The 12,799-nt window shown below is 42.1% G+C and overlaps 1 protein-coding gene across 10 annotated transcripts in view; it reads left to right on the forward strand.

Annotated features, from left to right (window-relative positions):
* Window positions 1–12,799, forward strand: part of LOC123504736 (SH2 domain-containing protein 3C-like) — a 315,439-nt gene that overhangs the window by 207,064 nt on the left and 95,576 nt on the right. For all 10 annotated transcript variants that reach the window (XM_045255494.1, XM_045255495.1, XM_045255499.1 and 7 more), the window contains 2 exons: window positions 6,986–7,251; window positions 7,757–7,941. In XM_045255494.1, the coding sequence (XP_045111429.1) occupies window positions 6,986–7,251; window positions 7,757–7,941 (451 nt within the window). The remainder of the gene's footprint in view (window positions 1–6,985; window positions 7,252–7,756; window positions 7,942–12,799) is intronic.

A 12,799-nucleotide genomic window follows, 5' to 3' on the forward strand; every position in this document is an offset into this window, starting at 1 on the left:
CTTACTCTGGGCAGAAAGTTGAATGAGAAGCTCCTCATCCTCGTCATCCATGGCTGTTTCAACTTGAGATTCTAGCGAGTAGCAATGGTGAAGATATCTGACTTAGTGAGGAATTCCATCAACTTCCACTGCTTGTTCCGATAAAATTCTCATGACTGACTTCCTTTTCTGTGCTTGTCATCACATCGACCATTGGGTGGCTTCACCCACACTTCATCCCCAGCTTGGTAGGTGTTGTCTACTTCTGCTTCCTTCCTCTGGCAGTGGTCCAATCCCCGAACTCTGACACTGAACCAGTACAGCATATTTGCAGGGGTGGTTGATGGTGTGTGATCATCTCAAGGCATTAAATTATACAGATACACTGCCTCTGCTATGGAGCAGCCCTTCTTCGAAGTGATAACTTTCACAGTTCAATGGTATCTCTCAATTATCCCATTCCCAGAATGCACATCTAAATCTGAGACTAACACACCACCATGCTGCAAAGTCAGCAAAAGACCTGCTATGAAAAGCAGTGTCGTTGTCAGTCAGCAATCCTTTTAGTGCTCCATGTTCACAAAACACTGCCTCTAAATGTTCAATAATGTTTGCACTTGTCTGAAGTCTCAGTTGACACCAGACAGCAAATCTTGATGGTCCACAGTCAATGAGCGTTAGGTATTGGCATCCACCATAGTGAGTGATGTCCATTCCAACTCTGCCAAACTTTTTCCATGTCCAGGCATCCCTTCCACCACTTCATTGGTGCTGGGTCGATGGAGTGACACGCCTCACACCTGGTGACGACAGCGTGCATCTGTCATCTCATGACATGACAAAATAAAGCGTGCGTTTGATACCTGGTTGACCCGTAGAATTGTGTCCCTCTGCGATGACATCTTCGATTATGCCATCTATGCATGCTGAGTGGATAGTAGCAGGGTAGGCAGTTTACTTCAACCATCATTGCAGCATGCATGTCAGACTGTCAGCCTTGTTATCAGAGGAGATCAGAAGGCTAACTGTCAGCTGGAGGCCATACTCCTCGACCAGCATCAACACTATCCCCACTCTCCTCTTGATCAGCATCTCACTTGCAGCCTTCGTTTTCAGCCTTGTCCTCCCTGAGAGGCCATCCGTGATCCAGCAATGCACTGTCGAGGAATCTCTCAGCAACTCCAGCTTTTTGACTTGCCAAGCCACTGCAAGGTTCAGGCCTTTAATGGCTGTGTCCAACTTCACTAGATTGATGTGACACGAATCTTCCTTGCGCAACCAACCTGTATCTTCAACGATATGCCATCAAATCTCAACAGCAACACCTTTGCTTCGTCACCTTTGACATCCCACCTTCTATGCACCGGATCGTTTCTTCTGACATCGCACACAGTCTCCTCCATAAACCCTTTGACCTCCTCGTCAGCAACAACATCATCCCATCTCTTGATTACAGTCGGCGACAAATGATGTTACCATGTGGAAAAACAATAAATGCAACTTATGCGTTGAAAATAACTATTAAGTAATTACATGTAGTGAATTGGAAGTGTATATGTAACCTCATTAACAAACCTTTTACAGGCAACCCCCGCTTGATGAACGGGTTACATTCCTAAAAAAAACGTTGGTTACGTGAATTTTCGTTAAGCGAACCAATTATAACAAGTTTGACCACTGACTTGAACTTCCATTGAGAGTAAAGAAAGCAAGAGTGCATCATAGTACAGTAAAAGGTTTAATGAAAGTAAAATTTATGAAGTTATACATTTAAGCAGTTTAATTTAAGACTAAGTCATTATGATGTATGCTAATGTATGTATGTAAGTAACTTTATAATGTTGATGATCTTAAATTAATGAAGGGAGGGAGAGTGGAGTGGGAAAAATGTTAGTGGCAACCTGTGGAATGTAAACAAAGGATGCATCATTGTACCACATGCAAAACTTATGTACCACATTTTCACAAGGCTTTCCATTTTATTCATTGCAGAGTCACGATTTCGGGTGGTTCTTTTAGCTTGCAAGGAAGATACGGTCTCACCAGCCTTCTTAATTGAGTCTGCTGACTTAAAAATAATCGAGACAGTAGATGGAGTCAAGCAATGGTGGCGAGCAATGCTATTAGTTTTTTCGCCTCTCATACCTGTGAATAATATCAAGCTTCACTTCGAGAGTAAGAGGCTTCCTGGTCTTCTTAGCAACGCTAGGCGACGTTGCAGGACTGGTTGCAGGGCGTTTTGGTGACATGTTGAACGAGGGAAGACGAGTTGCTGCTGGACTCTTATTGTTTTGAACTAAGAGTGGGCAAGGGTAGGGGAGTGAGTGGTGCGTGTTTTGTCCACGAGAGGCACTAGTGTATTCAAAAGCCTGTCTGCTTGCGTGATACGGCAGGGGTTTCAAACTTAGAAAAAATTACCTGGATAAAATTTCGTTATATAAGCAGATGGTAGTAAAAGGAAACGTTCGTTGTAGCGAAATTTAGTTGTTTGAAGGTTCGTTAAGCGGGGATTGCCTGTACTTGTTTATGAGGTGTCCTTTGCATTTTCTTACTTCTAAGAGACGATCTGGGAGAGAGGCTGCAAGGTTCTGCAGAGTTGTCACAGGTATTGCAGTCCATGCCCGATGAATTGTCTCTTAATCTTTCCTCATTGGACGTGTTTTCTTCTCACAATTTGTATTTAAGTATGGCCCGGAGGTTCTTGATAAGTGATATATCAGGGCTATTTGGTGGCCAGTCAGGTATCGCCTCAACCTCATTCTCTCTGAGCCATTGCTTCACAACGTGTGCTGTGTGACAAGGAGCCCCATCCTGTTGGAACACCTCTGCACCAGTGACGGCAAACCATGTAGCCAACTTATCATTTAAAAGGTGTAGATATAAATCCTTCATGACTGATTCATCCCTAGAAAAAATATACAGGTCAGACACACCTCTTTAAGAAAATGCACCCCACACCATAACAGAAGGAGGATGCTTGAGAGTCTTCACAGTATATTTGGGGTCACAGGGATCAGACCTCGGGTAGCACCACACCCTTGAGCATTTTGTGTCACACACACGAAACACAGATTCATCAGTCCACAAAACTTTAATCCAGTCATCAACAGTCCATGACGCATACTTCCATGAAAATACAAGCCTCTTCCTTCGCTGTGCCTCTGTCAGCAACGGTTTGTTTTGTGCCTTTTCATTCTTGTATTTCAGTTTTTTTCGGACGGCTCTCTGAATGGTTCGCACACTCACTCATTGAAGAACACTAGCAATATTTTCTTTAATTTGTCTTGCTGTACTATCTGGTTTTATCTCTAACTCATGTCTCATAACTATCAAAGTTTTTTCTGAAACTTTTGGAGGCCTTCCTCCACCATAATTATTGTGGCATGGAAGCCCACGCTCATCATTAGCCTTGAATTTTACAGCAAGGCGCTGCACTGTATGTGCACTCACACCAGTTTCCACGCTTGTTTCATGGCTGTTTACCCCCAATTTGTAGCAATGAATCACACTTATTATTTCAGTTCGCTTTGTGTATCTCTTTGACATATCAAATATTTGTACTTGATGTTTGTCAGCTGCACAAGGTCACGTAGATGGGTTGGGGGAAGGGTGACACTGCCCTTTGTCTCTAACAAAGGTTTGATCCAAGACTGATCATTGACTTAAATGTCCTTCAAAATTTGAGTGACAGCTCGGATGAGTTGACAGACGGTATTTTTTTTTTTATGCCGTGGATGTTTTGTAGTGGTTGGAGGAGTTACTTACAATGTTTTCCCGCGGTCACATCAATTGTCACTGACTGTAACTCTACAATTTATGAAAGCAGTCGCCACCCGCAGTCAGCCACACAGGATAGTGGCCCACCAGCTTGCCACAGAATGAAAAAACTGTCCGTCACGTCAGTTCACTTCGCACATCACTCACTTCACTGTCTCTTCTCCAGATGAGACATCCTCACTCCCCCCAGACTCTCAGGCCCAACACTCAAGCTCCATCAGTGAGCCATTCATGTGGCTTACTTGTCAACCCAAAGTTCCTGAGATGTTCTTGTCACACGACTAACCTCGACAATTTCATAATTTACGAGGATGTCATCAATGTACGCCGACATCTCCCTCCTCATGTCTGGATCTTGCGAATTATCCAGATCTGCTTTCATAACTAATGGGACAACGTTCAGCCCAAAACCCAGTCGTGTTAAACAATACCTCTTGCCCTTAAAAAAGATAGTCTGTTATGGCCACAAAGATTCATGAATCCTTATTTGCAAGTATGCTTTCGTCAAGTCCACCTTGGATACATTCACACCTTCTCTCCTTCACTCCCACATGCGGTCTGCACACATGTCTGAGTGTCCTGTGAATGCTTCAGTGTGCGTGTTGAGTTCTCTGAAGTCAATAACAGGCTGCACTTTCCTTTTGTTATGTTGTACCACTGCCATCAAGGGAATTAATCCTTTAGCTGCTCCGAATTTACGTTTGTCATATAGAAGTAGCCACCCATCCCCAATGCACTTTCCAAGCTCTTCTTCATACAACTCCCTGGCCTTGTGAGGAATGCTATACACCTCTACCTTATTCTGAAGGATACCAGGCTCTTTACCCTCCAACCACTTCCAAACTGCAGTCCAGGAGTTAGTTACAGGATCATATGTTGCAGTAAAGCCAGGTTCATCAACTTCTTCCACCGTGCCTGCTGCTGCGCAAATCGGTGTTTCATCTACACCAAAATGCACACCACACTGACCATCATCTACGACCCCTCTGAGTTTCCTGATGCTGTCCATGCCCAAGATAAACATAAAACAAAGAAGCATAGAAGTAATGACATTCACACTAATGTTCATCGAACCCCCACTGTTCAGCTGAAGCTGCACAGAATCCATTCCCTCGCTCTGCCATTCCTCTCCACTAATAGTAAACAATCTAACAGCACCTTTCTTCCACGTCTTACTGCATGAGACATGGGCAATGCTTCTTGAGGACCCAGTATCCACTAATGCATGACACTGTTCGCCCTCCACATTCACCACTACACTTGACAGCGCCTCACTCACTAACCTCTGGGGGAGGAGGCTGGCACTGACATCTCCTCTCTGGGCATGTTTTTTGGATGCGCAGAGGCAATGTGGCCCACACTACCACATTGATAACACCTTTCTCATCACCATAAATGGTCACCACCACTTCGCACTGTATCACCACTTGCTGTCTCACCCTTCCACCAAACTAAGCAGTCCCTGGCAAAATTATTTGGAACATTGCACACAAAACATTGCTGACTTGATTCAAGCACTCCAGGCATAGTGTGTCGTGGCTCCAAAAAAATGCCTTCAGTGACTCTAGGGGACTGTCTTCTCTGATGACTGCTCTTGCCCAGGAAAGGATCTGATCCAAGTCCAGGGCCTCCATGCATAACCCAGCCCTGAGCAGCTGGCAAACACTCTCTGGCAGTCCAGCTACGAAGGCACATGCTGGTTATTCCACCAAACAGGGATTCCAGATGCCGTAGTTCTGCTAAGTACACATCTGGTGATTTGCCAAAGTACAGCTTCCTTTCAATAAATTGTTCATAAGTCATGTAGGGGTCCACAGCAAACGCAGCTGGTAGTGCTGCCTTCACCTTCTCATTACTCTTCCTGTCTTCCTCTGCCAACTGCAGATACACAGCGGAAGCACCACCAGAGAGGAATCATGGTCACTATGTCATCGACTTTCCGGAGTTTACAAACCAGTTCCAGCTTCTTTCAAGTTAAAGTATCCTTCCATACTGCTTAGATAGCTTGAGGCAGAAAGTACACACAAAACTTGCTTTTTGTCTTTACTTAAACTAAGATAAGATGGCACACAGTAACACTTGGGGCCAAGAAAAAGCTCTGCTGCCGCTGTTGGGACGTGTTAGCAGGTGGGATAACGCATGGTCAGCTGGTTTGGTTGTGGCCGTCTCTGGTGGTCAGGATGCTCTGCCAACCTGCCTACCCTCACACACCCCTGAAAGTCGGGTCACTGACGTCACGCCTGCTTACGTGGCACCACACAACACCCTGTGCCAACGACATCCAGCTAACATTTTAAGATCATTAACCACCACCAATAACACAACCATAAATCATTATAAACAACCACTCAATAGCACAAATAAAGGGCAAAGGTTGAAGGACACAATCACACATGCACACATATGTACACATCCACACACATGTTCATACATACACATGCACACACAAAAGTAACAATACATTTAATAATCGTATGAGAGTGAAGAGTATAAGTATTTCGTAGTGGATCCTCAAAAAAAGGGTTCTTTATGCACATCCATTACCTATTCATTACCTGACACAACCAGTACATATGAATGCAAACAATCCTGTTAATGAAGAGAAACAATTAACATACCATGTGTTAACCAGTGTTCTCAATTATTCATTCCTTTATCAGGTAGACTGGAACTTCATTCCTGCTTTTGTATTTTCACTTCTCTATTGCTTGAATTTATTTAAAAGGGAAATTTTAAGACATTTATCCCATATATTTGGCTAACTTTCTTGATCCTATTGATGGACCAGCACCTCAGGGATCCTATTTTCAGTTTTTTTTTTTTTTTTTTTTTTTTTTTTGTCTGATCTACAATACACATCAAAGACTCACTCAGGGCAACGGTTTCCGAGCGGGTGGGCTTTGAGATAGAAGGTACCACAAAAAAAAAGTATCCCCTTTAGCCCATAAATTCCCATGAAAAGCCCACATGGTATATATACAAAAAAAAGCAAATGACAGCTGCCATGAAAAAAAGAATGACATATGTCACTTTGATTAAAGATATATAAGGAGGAAAGTTGCTTTAAAAGTTAGGAGCCGACTGTACATGTATCGATGCAGTGGTGGTTGTTGACAGTACTCCACCAGTTTTGGTAAGAAAAGTTTTGGGTAATGTAATCTTAAAGCATCTGTGCTAAGAATCAGAAATATGACAACCACAGTGTTACTAATGAGTGTGTTCTTTGCAGACGGTGGTTCAGCCGAACACTGTGTACGAGAGGATTCAGTATCAGCTGGAGGACGATGCCTATGACTCCATTCCAGACTTAGTGAGGGCATATGTGGGTGGCAAGAAGCCTATCACTGTGTCCTCAGGTGCTCGCATCTCCACACCTGTCAACCGTACACTACCGCTCAGCTTCTATGCATCTAAGTATGCAGTACAGACAGCACACACTTTCACCCATGGCACTCTCAGCCGCCCTGTCACGCGAGGCGCAGACCCTGGCCCGGGGTGAGTACAAGGCACTCTTGATTCAGACATGCCTGTTGATGATTTTCTTTACTTTCATTTGTATGTATGTGTGTGTGTGTTTATCTATGATGGGATTAGACAGGTCTATCTCAAGTGTCAAATACAATGTTAGACTCCTAGCAGTATTCCTTTTGACAATAAAAGGAAAATTTTACCTACTACTTTTCTTTAAACTAATGAAGATTATACAGCTGGGAGCAAAGATGAAATAGCACAGTGGAAAGTCATTCCTCAGTAACCAAAAGTACAAAATTAAATGGCCACTGTTGAGATAACGAATCAAATAATATATAGCATTTACCTCTACAGTTTGGTGCTTATCATTTTCCTACAACCTAAAATTCTCAGATATATTGATTCTCTCCTTAGAGAAATTAATGATTGAATGAAATATTCTACCAAAAAATATAGTAGAAATTAGCGTGGTATGATACATAAGATTTCATATTGTTATGGAATATTGATCATTCCTTTTTGCATGCAGCACCACCAGCTTGCTGAGGCACCAACACTCCTACAGCGGGCCAGTAGCAGTTGGCTGCACCATTGTGAGGAGTCCAGCCCACTCTCCTCCCAGAATGAGGCGAGACACAGCGCCCACTCTGCCCTTCAAGACACGCAGTAGTAGCACCTCCAGGCCTCCAGAGGACCCACCTGAAGGAGGAACAGGCAAGTCTAAACTATACATCTTACTTACTCAGCTTGATTCATTGGTTTAAAGTTTCATTGCTTTGCTTTGCTGTAAACCTCGAGATGGGATGGAGGTAATAGTGCTTACAGCTGGATCAATCTTAAGTGGCTGTTTAAGTGTGGCCTCAGGTTTCACTGGGATTCCTTTACTATTGTCACCTCTCCATAGATCATGGGTTTACCTTCTTTGTCTAACCCCACTGCACCTTTTTACCATGTATTTGTCTTTCTTTCTCTCCATCTGTTTTTATTTAAGTTGGTGTACACTCAACCCTCGATTTGCCGGACCTCCATTTGCCGGATTTCGGATTTGCCGGACAAGAGTCTGTGGAAAAAAAAAAAAAAAAAAAAAAGTCCGGGACAAGTCGATTTCAAACTACCGCGCCAGACAAAGTTCGCAAATCGGGCACTATAGATGGCAGCGCGGGCGGACATACACGTCTAGTACTGGACTGTAAACAAGTCTGCCGCGTCACACGAGTGTTGTGCTTACGTGTCGGCGGCATTGGCATGTGTTACGGCCCCACGTGGTGAGATGATGATGATGATGATGATGATGGTCGTCGGAGGTTTTGCCTTTGCCTCGGCACCTCCTGTTACTTCTATTCTTCCTGATCCTGCCTTTCTTTTATTTTTCTTTCTCTTGTCTTCCACATCTGGTGCAAAGTCTCTTTCTTCTCCCTCAGTTTTGTTTTTCTGAACAAAAAACGTCTGATTTATTTTCCAACTTCCTGGTACAGCTGGTGCAGGTGCCGAAATGGCGTTAAAGACAACACTATGTTCCCACCGGAAATTTTTGCCGTTAAACACGGGATTCCGGTAAATCGCGTGCCGTTAAAGCGGGGTTCAACCTGTATAGGGTAAAGTCCGGCAAGGGGGTAGACCCCCGGACATTTTCCATTGCCGGACATTTGCCATTCCCGGACAAGCCTTCCCCCCTTTTAGTCCGGCAAATCGAGGGTTGAGTGTATTTCCAAAATGTTTTTTTTTAAGGTGGTAATTCGATGACTCGATATCAATATCGGTTTTTTGGCTCTCCCATTGCTATTTTTTCACCGAATTCAATAATATTTATACACGAGGTGTACGTTTATGGTGTACGTCTTCAGTGTTAATTTGGTACACAAATGTGGCGTAGTTTTTTTGCAATAAATTTTTTTTTGGCGATAAGAAAATAATTTAAAATACCATTATAAAATCAAAACTAATAACAGTGTGGCAATTTCCTCTTAACCACATATAATATACATAACAACAAATAAATGTTAGCATCGGCATACACATAACCTATGTTATAACAATTTCATTACACGCCAAATTGTTACCTTTTTTTTTCATCAAAAATTTGAGTTTATAAGCCTGTTGTAAATTTATTTGAGTGAGTTCATGCATTATCATGCTAGCATTTGTTAAGATGAGGTTGTTGATCATTTTGCTGCAAATATTTTTGAAATTGACCAATTACTGAAAAAGTTATTCAACAGTATATGCTGAAAAACTGAAAGTCGAGAAAAACGCATTTTTCTGTGAACATCTTCAAAACCCCCTCATAACTCACTTCCTCACTCGGGGCAACGGTTTCCTAGCAGGTGGGCTTTAAGATAGGAGGTATCCTAAAAAGTATCCCCTTTAGCCCATAAATTCCCATGAAAAGCCCACATGGTATAAAAAAAAAAAAAAAACTCACTCCAATATGTACCAAACTCAGATATGTACTTACATAATCCCTTGACAACTGCTTGGAGGCTGGTAGTGGCTGTTTAGATAGTTTCAGGCCATGTTACATCATGGCCTTACACGTGGCATTGTCACAATTTGGGAACCCAACACGTGTAAAATACGATCAACAGGTAGGCTGCACACGCGCACTCCCTAAGGCTGTATCGATTGGTACTGAGGGAGTAGCGTCTTCCTCACCCTCACTGCCTGATACTAAACTATCGTACATCACGCAAAAATAAATAAAACAGCTCAAAAAAAATAATAAATACAAGCAACACAAAGACTAGAAGAAAAAGGGGCGTATGCACGCTTGGGTATTGAAAGGGCCGGCCCTTTAAACCCGCCATTACCAGGTAAGCAGTGCGTTATGTGCCTGGCAACTTCGGCCATGGCTTCCCTCTCCAGAGACGAACCCAAGTACCAAGTTTCCAATTTTTCAATTTTTTTGACCAAATTAACGAATTTCCACCTTAAATCATTGAAACTTTTGATCTACATTACTGTTGAGGTATAAATCAAGGCATGTTTTTATGTATAAAATTTTCCTCCTATCCTAAGCATGGCACACGAATGGAGGAGCACCTCCTTGCCAATACCTCCACCTTACCTGACTTGCCAGTCACTTATTGGTTGTGGATGGAGAAAGAGCTGATGTGGCAACAATGGAAGAATAGCTGTCAAAAAAGCAGACTGCACCCAAATGGCCAGTTTAAAGTGATCCAACTATAGTAGAGCGCATAGAAATGCATTGACAGTGCTCTTCATTAGTGGTCATTTCTAACAAATATATACATACCCACATGACACGAACAATTATGCATACAAGTATTTCCCGATTTATGTGTGCTTAGATTATGTGATTTTGAAATAACACGTGAAAAACCTAGTCATTATTTCAAATTACATCAATTATTTATAATAACATGATGTCAAGATACTTTGCTGGTGTGGCAAATCTCTAGTTATGAGATTTTGTGAGATGTTTGTTTTTGCCGTCTTATTGTTATCTCAGCTAATCGCAGTACAGAGCGATGCATGATAAATGTCATCAGGAAGATCACTGTATTTCATCTTGCTGTTGGTTAGACACTGATACTATATGACAATCCTTTGTTTATTCCAGCTGAGCGTTTTATATAGGATATATGCTGCAGGCAATGCAGGGTGTATGCCCCTTCCAGGAACAGATTAATCTATTTTACATTGATACAGGAAGAAAGAAAATACCTATGGTATTACAAGGCCCGGGTAACTCTAAGTTTTGTGTCCGTAAATGTCCTACTGTCTCTTAGTGTTGAAAGTGAGTGATATGGAGAGTGATCCCTGAGAGGGGAGTGTGGACGGTGATCGCTCTGGCCGTAATCAGCAGACAACAACAAAAATGGCGTCCAGGCAAACTAGAGACTTCAAAGGTTTTATTACTACTCCAAAAAGACTGCAGAAGCTTGACATGGATGCAAGAATCCAGGCGCTGGAGAGTAAGTTCCTAAGCATTTTGTCAATAGAAGAAAAACTGGATAGAGTTCTAGCCGAGAATGATTAATTTAAAAAAGAGATCTACATGTTAACACTAGAGAATAGAGAGCTGTTGAAGGAAAAAGTAGAGATGGAGAAAGAAAACCAACAACTAAGGAAACAATGTGAAGAGATGAAGGCTAAGCTCCTAGAAAAATGGAGATGAAAATATCCGAAGGGGACTTGAGGAAAGAGGAATGCCTTAATCTAATTGATGCCAGGATGAAAGAAGTGAACTATGAACATCAGGAGGTACAAAGGTCGTTTAGGGAGATAGTAAAAGAGCAGGAAGAGGAAAATAAAGGGATTACGCAGAGGGAAATGGTAAAGGCACTAAAGGAAAATGAGTATGTGGTGAGAGATATTGCTGAAAAGAAAAATGTGTGATCATAATAGGATTGAGGAGGAAACTAACAGGAACTGGCAGGACAGGAGGGATAAGGAAAATGACAAGATTAAGTCTTTACTGAACAAGATCTCTGTGGAAGAAGAGGACCTATATGCTGAGGTAGAAGAAAGTGTGAGATTGGGAGCTTTTGAGGAAGGCAAGAATAGACCATTAAAATTGAAATTAAAGTCTCAGGTGGCAGCGGAGGCCTTGTTGAGGAGGGCTTGGAAACTTAAGGACTCTGAGGAAACCAAAACAATTTACATAAGAAGAAATATGTCACAAGATGAGAGAATGAAAATGAAGGAGCTTGTAACTGAAGTGAAGGAGAGGAATGACGAAAGAACAGAGGAGGAAAAGACCAAGTTTTTGGAGGATGAGAAATGGGAGGCTAAAGAAGTGGTGGATAAAACAGACGGAATAGGCATTACATGGAAGAATGAGACTAGGAATGGAATAAAAGTGACTTACATGAACATAGATGGATTTCTGTCTAAGAGGCTAGAATGTATGGATTACCTAAGAAATAATGAACCGGACATAATGTGTGTAGTGGAAACAAAGCTAAGGCCGAAATAAAGCTAGACTGGTTTGTTGTAAAACACTACAAAGTATGGAGAAATGATAGAAAAATAAAGGAGGTGGTGGTATAATGGTTCTTACTAAGGAAGATCTGATAGTGAAGGAGGTGAACTATAGTAAGAGAAATGAGGAAGTGATAAGTATGCTTATAACAGATGGCAAGAGGGACATTAATATTATAACAGTATACATACCACCCAGAACCAGTGCTTGGGAATATGAACAGTACCAAATGGTGATGAGAAATACTCTAGACAGAATGAAGCAAGAACTCATCAGAAAGGATAGAGTGATGATAGTTGGAGACTTTAATTGCAAAGAAATAGTGTGGGAAGACTACGAAGTGGTGAATGGTGGTGAGTGGGCAGAAGAATTGTTAAAGGTAGCAACAAATAACTTGATGACACAGTGGGTGAGATCACCAACAAGGTGCAGGGGACAAGATGTTGCAGCAAGGTTGGATTTGGTATTTACCAGGGGAATCTCTCTAAAAGAGGAAATTGAACATGAAAGTCCCTTGGGGAAAAGCGATCATGATGTCCTAAGCTTTGAGCTGGATACAGAATTAAGCACGAATAAGATTGTGGAACGCAGGAGGAAAAATTAAATTATACTAGGGCAAATTATAAC

The sequence above is a fragment of the Portunus trituberculatus genome, chromosome 17, assembly GCF_017591435.1.
Source record: "Portunus trituberculatus isolate SZX2019 chromosome 17, ASM1759143v1, whole genome shotgun sequence".
Lineage (NCBI taxonomy): Eukaryota > Metazoa > Arthropoda > Malacostraca > Decapoda > Portunidae > Portunus > Portunus trituberculatus.